This window comes from Phyllobates terribilis, unplaced genomic scaffold, assembly GCF_046119375.1.
Source record: "Phyllobates terribilis strain yellow unplaced genomic scaffold, ASM4611937v1 Scaffold_2__4_contigs__length_985480577, whole genome shotgun sequence".
Lineage (NCBI taxonomy): Eukaryota > Metazoa > Chordata > Amphibia > Anura > Dendrobatidae > Phyllobates > Phyllobates terribilis.
Genome location: NW_027362762.1, coordinates 425,949,128 through 425,965,928, shown reverse-complemented (window position 1 = coordinate 425,965,928; position 16,801 = coordinate 425,949,128). Strand labels below are relative to the sequence as shown.

Genomic DNA, 16,801 nt, shown 5'->3' with positions numbered 1-16,801 from the left:
CCCTGTTATTATTGAATCTTTAAAGATTAAAAATAATGGTCTATCTATGATGTTACTTAATTCCTGCAGTACTCGCGGGTGTATCCCATCCGGGCCCGGGGATTTGTCAACTTTAGTGATTTTTAGACGCCGCCGTACTTCCTGCTGGGTTAAGCAAGTGACATTTAATGGAGAATTTTTGTCATCACTGATCATGTTTTCTGTCATGCGATTTTCTTGTGTAAATACTGTTGAAAAAAAAATCATTTAGCATATTGGCTTTTTCCTCATCCTCATCCACCATTTCACCCAGACTATTTTTAAGGGGGCCAACACTATCATTTTTTAGTTTCTTACTATTTATGTAGTTAAATAATATTTTGGGATTATTTTTACTTTCTCTGTCTCAATCTTTGCTGCCTTGATTTGGTTTTTACAGAATTTATTTAAATTTTCTGTATTTATTTAATGCCTCCTCACTACCTACTTGCTTTAGTTCTCTAAATGCTTTATTTTTGTCACTTATTGCACCCCTTACAGCTCTATTTAGCCATAGTGGTTTCCTCCTATTTCTAGCATGTTTATTCCCATAGGGTATATATTGTGCACAGGTCCTATTTAGGATGCTAAGAAATGTCTCCCATTTGCTTTGTGTAGCTTTATGTCTCAGGATATCGTCCCAGTTTATTGCACTAAGATCATCTCTCAACCGTTGGAAATTTGCCTTCCTGAAGTTTAGTGTCCTTGTAACCCCTCTACTACACATCTTATTAAAGGATACATGAAAGCTTATTATTTTGTGATCACTATTACCCAAGTGACCCTCAACTCGTATATTTGATATGCGGTCTGGCCTGTTGGTTAACCCCTTCGCAACCTTGGGTTTTGTCGTTTTTTGCTCCCTTTGTTCCCAGAGCCATAGCGTCTTTATTTTTTGGACAATATGGCCGTGTGAGGGCTTATTTTTTGCGGGACAAGTTGTACTTTTCAACGCCATTACTAGTTTTACCATATCGTGTACGGGAAAAAAATTCCAAGTGCGGTAAAATTGCAAAAAAAGTGCAATACCACAGTTGTTTTTTATTTATTTTTTTTTTACCACGTTCACTGAATGCTAAAACTGACTTGCCATTCTTATTCTCCAGGTCATTACGAGTTCGTAGACACCAAACATGTATAGCTTATTTTATATTTAAGTGGTGAAAAAAAATTCCAAAATTTGGTAAAAAAAAACGAAAAAAAAAAATAGCGCCATTTTCCGAGACCTGTAGCGTCTCCATTTTTCGGGATCTGGGGCTGGTTTAGGGCTTATTTTTTGCGCGCCGGGCTGACGTTTTTATTGATAACATTTTGGGGTAGATCCGATGTTTTGATCGCCCGTTATTGCATTTTATTGCAATTTTGCGGCGACCAAAAAAACGTAATTCTGGCGTTTAGAATTTTTTTCTCGTTACACCGTTTACCGATCGGATTAATTCTTTTTTTATATTGATAGATGGGGCGATTCTGAACGCGGCGATACCAAATATGTGTATGTGGGGTTTTTTTTTTATATATATTTTATTTTGAATGGGGCGAAAGGGGGGTGATTTAAACTTTTATATTTTTAAAAACATTTTTTTTTCACTTACTGCATGATTCAATAGTCTCCATTGGAGACTAGAAGCAGCAGTTGGCTGATCGTCTCTGCTACATACAGGGGACCAGCAGATCCCCTGCATATAGCAGAAATGGTCCTGTGCTATGAGCGCCGACCACTAGGTGGCGCTCATAGCGACGAGATCATGACAACCACAGGCGTCTGCTGCAGACCCTGGGTTGTCATGCACGCCCATCGGTGACCCGCGATCACGTGACGGGGTCGCCGGGGCTTATGACGCGCAACCCAGAAGCGCGCGTTAAATGTCGCTGTCGGAGATTGACAGCGGCATTTAGCATGTTAACAGCCGCGGGTGGATCGCGATTCCACCCGCGGCTGTTGCGGGCACATGTCAGCTGTAAGAATCAGCTGACATGTGCTCGGTTCAGTGCGGGCTCAGCGCGGAGCCCTCACTGAACCGGGGGTACGCAAATGTGCGTACTAATACGGCAAGGGTTGGAAGGGGGTTAATATTAGGTCTAGCAGTGCCCCCCTTCTTGTTGGGTCCTGAACCAGTTGTGAAAGGTAATTGTCTCTCATAGTTGTCAAAAACCTATTACCTTTGCTTAAACTACAGGTTTCTGTTCCCTAATGTGTTTCAGGGTAATTAAAGTCCCCCATAATAATGACTTCTCCTTGAGTCGCTGCTTCATCTATTTGCTTTATGAGGATATTCTCTGCTGCTTCCATTATAATTGGAGACTTATAAACAAACCCCTATCAGTAATTTATTATTTTTTCCCCCTCCCCTTATCTCCACCCACAGGGACTCTACATTTTCATTAGATTCACATATAAGCTCACGCAAGATGGGTTTTAAGGATGATTTTACATATAAACACACACCCTCCTCACTTGTTTGTACGGTCATTTCTGAACAGACTATAGCCCTGTAAATTAACTTCCCAGTGATTACTCTCGTCCAGCCATGTCTCAGATATCCCCAACCATGTCATAATTATTTTCCAACAAAATTAATTCTAATTCCTCCATTTAGTCGGTGAGGCTTCTGGCATTAGTGATTAGTGTGCATGCATTTTATGTATCTCTCTGTACCTCTATTCCTTCTTACTATATTGACTGTTCTAACCCCACCCCCAATTTCTTTATTTGTGCCCAGGTCACTATCTGCACTATCTTCCCCACCTATAAAATGAATACCCTCCCCCCAATACCTAGTTTAAACGCTCCTCCAACCTTCTAGCCATTTTCTCCCCCAGCACAGCTGCGCCCTTATCATTGAAGTGCAGCCCGTCCCTAGAGTAGAACCTGTGGCCAACTGAGAAGTCGGCCCAGTTCTCCAGGAACCCAAACCCCTCCTTCCTAAACCAATTCCTGAGCCATTTATTTATCTTCCTAATCTCCCGTTGCCTCTCTGGCATGGCAAGAGGTACAGGCAGTATTTCAGAGAATACCTTAGAGGTCCTTGCTTTAAGCTTGCAGCCTAATTCCTTGAAATCATCTTTAAGGACCTTCCACCTACCTCTAACTTTGTCATCTGTGCCAATGTGCACCATGACCGCTGCATCCTCACCAGCCCCTCCCAGTATCCTGTCAACCCGATCAGCAATGTGCTGGTCTCGAGTGCCAGGTAGGCAGCACACTGTTCGACGATCCCTGTCTTTGTGACAGATTGCCCTATCTGTTCCCCTAATAATTGAGTCCCTCACTACCAGCACCTGCCTGGCCTGCCCTGATCTCCTATTCCTCCCCTTACTGGAGCTGACACTCCTGCGGCTTTCAGAGGACATGCCTTGCTGCAGCAGTGCTACCCCTGTACTGACACCCCCCTCATCTGCCAACTTTGCAAGCTTATTGGGGTGTGCCAGATCAGGACTGGCCACCCTGGCACTCTTCCCTCTACCCGCCCCCCCTTCTAACTGTCACCCAGCTAGCTGCCTCACTGTCCTGCAGTTCCCTACTACCACCCTCCCCCACATCTACCCCAGTGAGCAGCTGCTCAGTGAGCAACAGACTCCTTTCCATATTGTCAATGGATCTCAGTGTTGCCAGCTGCTCATTTAGATCCAGTACCTGGGCTTCCAAACGCACAACGTGCACACATCTCGCACAGCAGTATGCACCCACGACCGGCTGTTCAAGGATTGCATACATGTGGCAAGATGTACACTGGATAGCATTGTCAATAACGGAGCTCATTTCCTAATGGGGATTGCACTAGACAGAAATGTTAAGTAAAAAGAAATGTTAAGAAATAATAAAATACAGACAGCAATTCAGTCCAAATTCCTCCCTTCCAAACTCCCTGAATCCAAAGTCACTGAATCACAAGTCACACATTCACTTCCGTTTGCACTTACGCTCCGGTCACACTCAGCTCGTTCCCAGTCGCTATGGAAGAAAATTTAAAGAGTTTTTTTTTCCCTTTAGCAGCACTTCCAAAGAACCATTGGGTGTTACCAATCTGCTTGCCAAAGGGACAAATAACATTCAATTATCAATTTAACCAATATAATATATTTCCAGGTGGAGTAACAGAACAATTCAGTCCTAAGATACAGTGCACCAGCAAGAGAAGATAAATAAGTCAGAAGAGCAGCCTGGTTCTCACAAAGCATAGTATTAAGTAAAGTTAAAGAAAAACCTAAAAGAACCTTAATTGCATAACGGGGCTTGTGTACAAACAGAAACCATTTCAATCGTAATATGCCAAAAAATAAGAGTACCATTTTCATTTTCAACAGAGGAAACGTAAAATGAATGCTTCTTGTCAAAATGGTTCTACAATTACAAATGCATGTCAAGCTTTATGGGGCCCAAGCTCAGAGAAATTGCATTACCTTCTCCCACAGCTGCTTCTCTTCTAGGTGCATTAACATGTTTAGGATGTAGGTGATATGTGCAGCTCCACTGAGCTCCAGGATGTCTTCATTGAGCGGCACGCCATCAGGCCACTCCGCCAGCAAAGATGCCAGGACATGGCGAGCATATATTACAACGGTAGCCTCATTCACCTGGAACAAGTAATCCCGTACTGCTATTTTGCTGCGCGAGTCAAGCTCCTTGCGGAGAAGAACAGAGCTCTTGGTGCGCCGTTGCTTGGCATAGTTGAGCTGAAGTTCACTTTCACTGGTTACAATAAGTTTTTGAGTGACTGGGTTGGTCTCCTCTTTGGCTTTTTCACACTGCATAGGTGTCGGCTGCAAAATAGAGAGTTTCAACTTCACGAGAACAGTTTTGTTTTTTTCAGTTCAGAAATGTGTAGGTGCTTTAAATTGCAGGAGTAGGAAGCAAAGCTTTTTATACATTGTTTCTCCATGGAAGAAATTTAATTGCTTAGTTATTTCATTTAAAAAAAAAAAAAAAAAGCATGAGCTTTTCTTAAGCTGGAAAATGTCCATTTTTATTACATGTACTGTGTGTAGTGTGAGTAATGGTGAATGGAGTGTGCATACTTTTCAGTTTAAGCCCCTTCTCACTGGGAGATGTATATGTACAATACATGCTGGGTACGGGTCTATTGGGTGGGCTCAAAAGCTATTGTTAACTCCTTATATCCTTTGTCTCTGACAGGTGTAGCTATCATAGGGTACAGATGAGTAGCCTCTATGGTTAACATGCTAGTACTTCTGCGCAGTCCACCATAGACAGGGTTTCATAGGAGAACATCATTTTAGCTATATACTGCAATGCTGTGATATTGCAGCATATCGAACAAGTTATCAGACGATCGCAGGTTTAAAGCGATATTCCCATCTCAAAGATCCTATCCCAATAAGTAGTAGGTGTAATAATAATAATAATATTAGCAAATACCTACAATTAGAAATGTAGTATAGGATTTTTGATTCGCTATGTCTCTTTTCTCATGTGCAGGCATTCCAGGACCTTAGGTATCCACGGTTACGTCCACTGACAAAGTGACAGTTAGTTAGTAGTGATGAGCGAGTATGTTCTGTTAACCCTTTTGGCGAGTATGCTCGGGCCGAGCACCGAGTAGTTCCAGCTGCTCGGTGATATGGTTGAATTGCTCCCGTGTGCATGATTTGTGACTGTTTGACAACTTTAATACATGTGAGGAATGTGTAAGAAATAGACATTCCTTACACTCCCTTACACGGGAGTGATTCAAACATAACACCGAGCAGCTAGAACTACTCCGTGCTCGGCCCAAGCATACTCGCTGAAAGGGTTAACAAAACATACTCGCTCATCACTATTAGTTAGCTAGCTGCTAGTGGTTGTAACCATGGATACCTAAGGTCCTGTATTGCCTGCACATGAGGTAAGTGACATAGCGAATCAGAAAAACTATACTACATTTCTAATTGGAGCTATTTGCTAATATTATTATTACAGGTACTACATACAGTGCCTACAAGTAGTATTCAACCCCCTGCAGATTTAGCTGGTTTGATAAGATGCAAATAAGTTAGAGCCTTCAAACTGCAAACGAGAGTAGGTTTTATGAACAGAAGCATAAATCTTACAAACCAAAAAGTTATGTTGCTCAGTTGAATTTTATTAAATTTTAAACATAAAAGTGTGGGTCAATTATTATTCAACCCCTATGTTTAATATTTTGTGGAATAACCCTTGTTTGCAATTACAGCTAATAATCGTCTTTTATAAGACCTGATCAGGCCGGCACAGGTCTGTGGAGTTATCTTGGCCCACTCCTCCATGCAGATCTTCTCCAAGTTATCTAGGTTCTTTGGGTGTATCATGTGGACTTTATTCTTGAGCTCCTTCCACAAGTTTTCAATTGGGTTAAGGTCAGGAGACTGACTAGGCCACTCCAACACCTTGACTTTTTCCCTCTGGAACCAGGCCTTGGTTTTCTTGGCTGTGTACTTTGGGTCGTTGTCTTGTTGGAAGATGAAATTACGACCCATCTTAAGATCCTTGATGGAGGAGCGGAGGTTCTTGGCCAAAATCTCCAGGTAGGCCGTGCTATCCATCTTCCCATGGATGCGGACCAGATGGCCAGGCCCCTTGGCAGAGAAACAGCCCCACAGCATGATGCTGCCACCACCATGCTTGACTGTAGGGATGGTATTCTTGGGGTCGTATGCAGTGCCATCCAGTCTCCAAACGTCACGTGTGTGGTTGGCACCAAAGATCTCGATCTTGGTCTCATCAGACCATAGAACCTTGAACCAGTCTGTCTCAGAGTCCTCCAAGTGATCATGAGCAAACTGTAGACGAGCCTTGACATGACGCTTTGAAAGTAAAGGTACCTTACGGGCTCGTCTGGAACGGAGACCATTGCGGTGGAGTACGTTACTTATGGTATTGACTGAAACCAATGTCCCCACTGCCATGAGATCTTCCCGGAGCTCATTCCTTGTTGTCCTTGGGTTAGCCTTGACTCTTCGGACAAGCCTGGCCTCGGCACGGGAGGACACTTTCAAAGGCTGTCCTGGCCGTGGAAGGCTAACAGTAGTTCCATAAGCCTTCCACTTACGGATGATGCTCCCAACAGTGGAGACAGGTAGGCCCAACTCCTTGGAAAGGGTTTTGTACCCCTTGCCAGCCTTGTGACCCTCCACGATCTTGTCTCTGATGGCCTTGGAATGCTCCTTTGTCTTTCCCATGTTGACCATGTCTGAGTGCTGTTCACAAGTTTGGGGAGGGTCTTAAATAGTCAGAAAAGGCTGGCAAAAGAGATCTTTAATCCACACATGTGAAGCTCATTATTCTTGGTGCCTGAACTACTTCTTAATACTTTAGGGGGACCAAACAGAATTCTTGTGGTTTGAGGGGTTGAATAATAAATGACACTCTGAATTAACTTTTTACGTTTTAAAAAAAAAAAAAAAAAATTTGCTGCAGTGCATTTCCCACTTCCAGGCTGATCTACAGTACAAATGTCACAATGCCAAGTTAATTCCGCATGTGTCAACCAGCTAAATCTGCAGGCGGTTGAATACTACTTGTAGGCACTGTATTGGGATGGGATCTTAGAGATGGGAATACCCCTTTAAGCACAAAAAAAAAAAAAAAAAAAAAAAACAGGGCTGTGGAGTCAGTGTCCATTTTAGTGGCGTCTGAGTCTGTATAAAATGGACAGACTGCAAAACTATATAATTGGGTACAGTATGTGCTGTAAATGTTTTCATAAGAATCTGGGAAAGTTATGAAATGTCTTATAAAAGGTCTGTTCTATTCCTGATCTAAGATCTCTGCTTTTAGTTGAGATGAATCTGTGCTGCCCTTTATGTACATGCTCAGTAGAGAGGCCGGGCTGTGGAGTCAGGGAAATTGAGGAGTTGGAGTCGTTCGTTTGGCTTTCCGACTCCACAGCCCTGTATAAAAAAAAATATTAAAATAAGAAGTAAACATTTGAAATATTCGGCGTTTCCACTCTTAAAATTGAAGGCATTAAAAAAATAAACATTTAGAATCGCCACATCCATTGAAGATCTGAGATTATTATTATTTTTATATATATACACACACACTACTGTTCAAAAGTTTGGGGTCACCCAGACAATTTTGTGTTTTCCATGAAAACTCATACTTTTATTTATCAAATGAGTTGCAAAATAATTAGAAAATATAGTCCAGACATTGACAAGGTTAGAAATAATGATTTTTATTAGAAAGAATAATTTTCTCCTTCAAACTTTGCTTTCGTCAAAGAATGCTCCCTTTGCAGCAATTACAGCATTGCAGACCTTTGGCATTCTAGCTGTTAATTTGCTGAGGTAATCTTGAGAAATTTCCCCCCATGCTTCCTGAAGCCCCTCACACAAGGTGGATTGGCTTGATGGGCACTTTTTGCGTACCATACGGTCAAGCTGCTCCCACAACAGCTCAATGGGGTTGAGATCTGGTGACTGTGCTGGCCACTCCATTACAGGTAGAATACCAGCTGCCTGCTTCTTCCCTAAACAGGTCATGTATAATTTGGAGGTGTGCTTTGGGTCATTTTCCTGTTGTAGGATGAAATTGGCTCCAATCAAGCGCTGTCCACAGGGTATGGCATGGCGTTGCAAAATGGAGTGATAGCCTTCCTTATTCAAAATCCCATTTCCCTTGTACAAATTTCCCACTTTACCAGCACCAAAGCAATCCTAGACCATCACATAACCTCCACCATGCTTGACAGATGGTGTCAGGCACTCTTCCAGCATCTTTTCAGGTGTTCTGCGTCTCACAAATGTTCTTCTGTGTGATCCAAACACCTCAAACTTTGATTCGTCTGTTCATAAAACTTTTTTCCAATCTTCCTCTGTCCAATGTCTGTGTTCTTTTGCCCATATTAATCTTTTCCTTTTATTAGCCAGTGTCAGATATGGCTTTTTCTTTGCCACTTTGCCCTGAAGGCCAGCATCCCGGAGTCGCCTCTTCACTGTAGAAGTTGACACTGACATTTTGCGTGTACTATTTAATAAAGCTGCCAGTTGAGGAGCTGTGAGGCGGCGAGTTCTCAAACTAGAGACTCTAATGTACTTGTCTTGCTGCTCAGTTGCGCAGCGGGGCCTCCCACTTCTCTTTCTACTCTGGTTAGAGCCTGTTTGTGCTCTCCTCTGAAGGGAGTAGTACACACCGTTGTAGGAAACATTCAGTTTCTTGGCAATTTCTCGCATGGAATAGCCTTCATTTCTAAGAACAAGAATAGACTGTAGAGTTTCACATGAAAGTTCTCTTTTTCTGGCCATTTTGAGAGTTTCATAGAGCAAACAAATGTAATGATCCAGATTCTCAACAAGCTCAAAGGAAGGTCAATTTTATAGCTTCTCAAATCAGCCAAACCGTTTTCAGCTGGGCTAACATACTTGTGCAAGGGTTTTCTAAACATCCATTAGCCTTCTTACACAGTTAGCAAACACAATGTACCATTAAAACACTGGAGTGGTGGTTGTTGGAATTGGGCCTCTATACACCTATGTAGATATTGCAATAAAAACAAGACGTTTGTAGCTAGAATAGTCATTTACCACATTAACAATGTATAGAGTGTATTTCTGATTCATTTAATGTTAGCTTCATTGAAAAAAATGTGCTTTCCTTTCAAAAATAATGAAATTTCTAAATGACCCCAAACTTTTGAACGGTGGTGTATATAAACACACACATACATATGCACACAAAAATGTCAACACCAGAATTGCCATTTTTCGTCATCTCCAAAAAAATCCATGAAAAGCGATCAATCCATTATAAGTACCCCAAAATGGACTGAAGTGCTACATAAATAGAAAGCCCTCATATACCTCTATTGAAAGACAAAAAAAATATCGATCTCAGAAAATGGTGAGACAAATCAATTTTTTTGCAACTAAAATAAAAATAAAATGTACAAGTTTGGCATTGAAGTAATTGTATTGATTTAAAGATTTATGTTGCCAGTTTACACTATAAAAGCAGAACCCAAAAAACAGTGGCAGAATTGAGGTCAATTTTAGCAATTTAACTGCACCATCATTCAGCACGACAACTTGTCCTGCAAGAAAAAAAAACAAGCTCTCATGTGGCTATATAGACAGAAAAATAAAAATGTTATGGCTCTTTGAAGAGGCAGAGGAAAAATAAAATAGTGCAAAAATTACCGGCAGCAGGAAGGGGTTAAGGTAGGAAACTGGACAAAACAATAGATGCAGATTTCTAAGGTTAGGACATATATCATATACACAATATAGTCACCCCAATATACATACAAGGCATGGCGGAATAATCATATCGGTGTCCGTCACAAGTGAGAGCTGCTCCTCTAATTTCTCAGACTTACAGGGCTGCCATTTTTGTGCCAACTTTTTTACTTTTTCATCAATCACAACAGTTTTTCCATCGAATCTTTGAGAAATAGACAAAGTGAATTGTTTCAGTAGAATAAACTCAGGCTTTTGATAACATTATGTTTGTTGGCAGATTACTCACCAAAATTACTACAACAAAAAAACTCTTTTGGGAAATAAAAAGGTAGTAAAATCAGGAACAGCAGCAAATTTCCAAGTGAAACAAACAAAAACAAAAAATATTACCTTTTGTGCATTTTTTCAAGAAAAGAGTCTATATTCTTCATTTCCATCTCATATATGGCACGAAGGATATGTAATGGTACGTTTCGAGTCTCATGAAGTACCTGAGGGTGGTACATACAATTCATTTGTTTCAGAAACCAGAGTGAGCAAGAATGATAAAACCTTATATTTTTGTTATATGATCTAGTCTTTTAGACAGGTGACTTCTGGAGAAACTAGCACATGAAACAATACCTGTAATGTGTTCACACTGCTAGCATTTAAAAAGGACCTGTCATCAGGTCAAACATGGTCATGTTTTGCTTATATATTTTATTACCATTGCTCCCTTGAGTATTCCAGTTTTGGTTTTAATTTTAATTCAGAATACAGTTCCAAAGATATAGGCCCTTTTTAGTACTAATTTTTAAAATCTGTTAAACGGGGTTTAATTTTGCAGAGCAGCCTAAAGACACTCCCTGAGAATCCTGTGGGCCACACCCCTTTGACAAAGGCCATAAAAATTAGCACTAAATAAAAAAAGCCTATATCTCGGTAACCGTATGGCAGATCTAAAACAGAAAAAAAAATGAAATACTCAGGGAAGAAGCAAGAATAAAATAAGTCCAAAACCTGGCCAAAAAATAATATTTTCTACATATTCAGGTGCAATCTTTATGCACTCTGCTGTAATAGATTGTGGGAGGGATGAAGCCTGTGTGCTCAGGATGCTGGTGCTTGCACTAGCTTTCATGAGGAGCTTCATTCCTTTCCTACTTTCCCCTCTGCAGGCACTGATGCTGGTGTGTGTGATGGCTCCACTCCTCTCCCCTGCAAATTCTACCGCACTCATACACATACACGACCCCCGACGAAGAGAGGGTGAAACGCGCGTAGGGGGTGCAAGGTCACAGACTTGCCACCATTAATTTGAGCAAGCACAATCCTTTAGTTTAAAAGCATGTAAGCCCTATGATTATTTACAGTGGGTACAGAAAGTATTCAGACCCTTTTAAATTTTTCACTCTTTATTTCATTGCAACCATTTGGTAAATTCTAAAAAGTTCATTTTTTTTCTCATTAAAGTACACTCTGCACCCCATCTTGACTGAAAAAAACAGCAATGTAGAAATGTTTGCAAATTTAATAAAAAAGAAAAACTGAAATATCACATGGTCATAAATATTCAGACCCTTTGCTCAGACACTCATATTTGAGTCACATGTTGTTCATTTTCTTGTGATCATCCTTGAGATGGTTCTACTCCTTCATTGGAGTCCAGCTGTGTTTAATTAAACTGATAGGACCTGATTTTGAAAGGCACACACCTGTCTATATGAGAATCATGAGCTCAAAGGAACTGCCCAAGGAGCTCAGAGACAGAATTGTGGCAAGGCACAGATCTGGCCAAGGTTATAAAAGAATTTCTGCATTACTCAAGGTTCCTAAGAGCACAGTGGCCTCCATAATCCTTAAATGGAAAAAGTTTGGGACCACCAGAAGTCTTCCTAGACCTGGCCATCCAGCCAAACTGAGCAATGGTGGGAGAAGAGCCTTGGTGAGAGAGGTAAAGAAGAACCCCAAGATCACTGTAGCTGAGCTCCAGAGATGCAGTAGGGAGATGGGAGAAAGTTCCACAAAGTCAACTATCGCTGCAGCCCTCCACCAGTTGGGCTTTTATGGCAGAGTGGCCCGACGGAAGCTTCTCCTCAGTACAAGACATATGAAAGCCTGCATAGAGTTTGCTCAAAAACACATGAAGGACTCCCAGACTATGAAAAATAAGATTCTCTGGTCTGATGAGACATTTTGGTGATAATTCTAAGCAATATTTGTGGAGAAAACCAGGCACTGCTCATCACCTGCCCAATACAATCCCAACAGTGAAACAAGGTGGTGGCAGCATCATGCTATGGGGGTGTTTTTCAGCTGCAGGGACAGGACGACTGGTTGCAATTGAAGGAAACATGAATGTGGCCAAGTACAGATATCCTGGATGAAAGCCTCTTCCAGGGTGCTCTGGACCTCAGACTTGGCAGAAGGTTCACCTTCCAACAAGACAATGACCCTTGGCACACAGCTAAAATAACAAAGGAGTGGCTTCAGAACAACTCTGTGACCATTCTTGACTGGCCCAGCCAGAGCCCTGAACTAAACCCAATTGAGCATCTCTGGAGAGACCTGAAAATGGTTCACCATCCAACCTGATGGAACTGGAGAGGATCTGCAAGGAAGAATGGCAGAGGATGCCCAAATCCAGGTGTGACAAACTTGTTGCATCATTCCCAAGAAGACTCATGGCTGTACTAGCGCAAAAGGGTGCTTCTACTCAATACTGAGCAAAGGGTTTGAATACTTATGAACATGTGATATTGGAGTTTTTCTTTTTTACTAAATTTGCAAAAATTTCTACATTTGTTTTTTTTTTTTCAGTCAAGATGGCGTGCAGCGTGTACTTTAATGAGAAGAAAATGAACTTTTTAGAATTTACGAAATGGCTGCAATGAAACAAAGAGTGAAAAATTTAAACGGGGCTGAATACTTTCCGTACCTACTGTATATAGAACCTATAGGTCACATGTACTAGATGGTTGTACTCTAGATGTATTTATATGGTTGTCCCCGTGGGGCTATAATCTTAACTATATTTATATAGAATTTTTGTTTGAATAAAGATTTAATGTTTTTGCATAAAACTTCGGTCTTTTGCGTTCTGTTTAGACCCCTTTTTTTTATATATATATATATATATATATATTTTTTTTTTTTTTACACACTGATACACAGCAGTCATCCCTAGAGGCTCCTTGCCAGACTCTACGTCTGACCTTCTTCCATGTTCCAGTACACTATACCCTGGGTACAATCTAATCCAGGGATGTCAAACTAAGATAAAGGGCCAAAATGAAAAACTTGGACAAAGTCACGGGCCAACCAGTATAAAGTGTAATGGGCCCCACATAGTTCTCCATACAGAATAATGGGCCTCGTGTAGTCCTCCATACAGAATAATGGGCCTCTATAGTCCTCCATACAGAATAATGGGCCCCGCATAGTCCTCCATACAGAATAATGGGCCCCGCATAGTCGTCCATACAGAATAATGGGCCCCGCATAGTCGTCCATACAGAATAATGGGCCTCCATAGTCCTCCATACAGAATAATGGGCCTCCATAGTCCTCCATACAGAATAATGGGCCTCCATAGTCCTCCATACAGAATAATGGGCCTCCATAGTCCTCCATACAGAATAATGGGCCCTGCATAGTCCTCCATACAGAATAATGGGCCCCACATAGTCCTCCATACAGAATAATGGGCCCCACATAGGCCTCCATATAGAATAATGGGCCTCCATATAGAATAATGTGCCCCACATAGTCCTCCATACAGAATAATGGGCCTCCATACAGAATAACGGGCCCCACATAGTACTCCATACAGAATAACGGGCCCCACATAGTCCTCCATACAGAATAACGGGCCCCACATAGTCCTCCATACAGAATAACGGGCCCCACATAGTCCTCCATACAGAATAACGGGCCCCACATAGTCCTCCATACAGAATAACGGGCCCCACATAGTCCTCCATACAGAATAACGGGCCCCACATAGTCCTCCATACAGAATAACGGGCCCCACATAGTCCTCCATACAGAATAACGGGCCCCACATAGTCCTCCATACAGAATAACGGGCCCCACATAGTCCTCCATACAGAATAACGGGCCCCACATAGTCCTCCATACAGACTAATGGGCCCCACATAGTCCTCCATACAGAATAATGGGCCCCACATAGTCCTCCATACAGAATAATGGCCCACATAGGGGTGGTGGGCCAAATTTGGTCCACAGGCCAGAGTTTGACATGTATGATCTAATCCCTCTAAATGAGTTGTAAACAGTTCTTTAAACTGCTTTTCTTCTTAGAAGGGTGACAAAAACAGTCAGGTCACTCCTGGAGTCATTCTAAGTCTGCATTTTTCTCTCAACAGGGACTTCTATTACTGGGTATTTTTAAGGCATAATATGGACTAAAAATCAAAGCTCTGATAGTAAAGAAAGCAAGAGGTCCCTAAATTCTACTCATTATATTATTATAGCCAATGCTTTTTACTCTCATATTGCAGAGCAGCTCACTATAGTATAGCAGAAAAAAAAACACAAAAGGAAGTTTACGCTGCAATAGCACTTTCTTAATTATGTTTTAGAAAGAGATCACACCATCATTGTGACAACCCTTCCAAAGTAGAAAGTGGCTATACAAGGAAAGAAAGTGGAATTACGTGGAAAGCATCCAGTAAGAGCTTCTGCTCCCACTCCATCATTAGAGTGTAAAACAACACTAATTACATTAACTTATTTGCATGATTTTACCTGAAAACATATCGTCGTAGCTTCATCAAGGTCTTCTAATGGATTCATTTTCTTCTGCATTGTGTCAACAGAGGGCAACTCCATATCTATCTCTTGGGCCTGTTTATCGGAATCTGAATGCTCAAGGTCAGGCACAGAAGTTGTTTCTTTCTTGGATGAATACAGCATTATAGACAGAATCTGCACAGGCACAAATAGAAAGGTTTAACAACCCATCCATTAGGTTAGCTTCACAGGTCGAAGAAGAAAATGCAGCCGATCATCATGATCCATGTACAATGGGAAATTAAAGAGAACCTATTACCACTCCGGACATGAAAAAAAAAAACACATACGATATGGCTATGTTTTATTTTCATTCTTTAACAATATAATGAAAAATAAAATCGAACATTGACGGCAGGAGAATTAGTGTATGGTTTTGTTTTCCAAAATTGGATTATAATGATCTGCTATTATCCTATGAATATGCTAATTGCATTTTAGAATAGAAATCTGTTAAAGAGGTTGTCCACTTCTCAGACAAGCCCTTCTCGATCCCTATGTTTCCCCCCAGTAAAATAAAAACACCTGTACTAACCTCCGGTGTCGGGACTGTTGCAGCAGTGTAAGCACTGGCTGTCACACAATCCCTGTGGCCAATCAGTGTTGGCTTCACTCTCCTCTCCTATGAACATAATTGACATCGGGAGGAATTGGGAGCAGTGGCTTCCTTTGGATCTCTTGATTTGTCCAAAGGAGGGGAAAGTGAAGCCAGCACTGACTGGCCACAGGGACCACTTGAGATATGTTATGCGAGCCCAGGGAGAGCCAGTGCCGACATTTCTGGAATGGCACCAGAGGGGAGTAAAGGCGTTATTATTTTACTGGGGAGTGGGGGACATAGTGATCCAGATGGGGTTGTTGGAGTAGTGGACTATCCCTTTAATGGTTTTAGCCTGTGTTGTCTATTCTGATTTATAAAAAATTACAGCATTTATTTGGTTAGTAATATCTTCGGCGTTGAGAACAAATGCCAACTACAAAGTCATAATTCAACATCAATCCTAAAGGATGCTGCCTGATTAGATTAAGTGCTGGCAAATCATTAATACAAAATCCAGTGGTCTGTGAGTATTTTAGTACACCATTCAGATTTTGATAAGTTTTTAGTGGCTCCAATTTCACTTTTTTAAAAAAAAATAGAGAAGTCTCCATTGATGAACTGCAGAAGTCTTAATGATGCACCTTCCACAAGACAAACATTGCAATAGTCTAAAATGTCAGGAACAAAGAAGCAGCCAGTGGCAAAACTACAGTGTGTGTCATAGTGTGTTATGCAGTGCTATATGTGTATTATTCTGTTTGTTTTACAATGTGAGTCAATTACCAATGTCCATACAGACAGAACAGGATATACTGAGACCAGCTTTGTATTTTTTTCTGGTTGACAGGACATGCGACTGCTGCAGTCACAGGCCTGTCCAGCTTGAAGAGGAAGCATGGAGGCTGGTGTGCTACCTGTGTAGCTCTGAAATTGGAGCAGCAGAGAGATCAGTAAGGTGAGTATACTTTACTTTTAAAGAAGAACTCCCAACAAAGTTTTTATCCTCTTAATATATAGCAATCATCATATGCTGTAGAACTGTATACTTACAATTGCTCATTTTGCCTTTCTACCCAGCTAATTCTTCTCTTTTCCACTTTATGACAGCACGTGAATAAAAACTGACTGAATACTTCTAAGCTCTATGTAGAATCAGGAGGCCAATTTTCCCTGAATGAATCATAAGTCACTGCAAAAGTCCCTGGCAGGAGAAGGAGGGAGCAGAAGGGTCAAGAAGTTGAAGAGGCAAATGAGTCATGCAGGGACAAGAGACTTCCTGTTTCT

The 16,801-nt window shown here is 41.3% G+C and overlaps 1 protein-coding gene across 1 annotated transcript in view; it reads right to left on the bottom strand.

Moving 5' to 3' along the window:
• ZZEF1 (zinc finger ZZ-type and EF-hand domain containing 1) overlaps positions 1-16,801 on the bottom strand; it is a 141,434-nt gene that overhangs the window by 15,580 nt on the left and 109,053 nt on the right. The window contains exons 45-48 of the mRNA XM_073665194.1: positions 14,932-15,111; positions 10,570-10,670; positions 10,246-10,381; positions 4,420-4,779 (exon numbers count right to left, since the gene is read on the bottom strand). Coding sequence (XP_073521295.1) covers positions 4,420-4,779; positions 10,246-10,381; positions 10,570-10,670; positions 14,932-15,111 — 777 coding nt within the window. The remainder of the gene's footprint in view (positions 1-4,419; positions 4,780-10,245; positions 10,382-10,569; positions 10,671-14,931; positions 15,112-16,801) is intronic.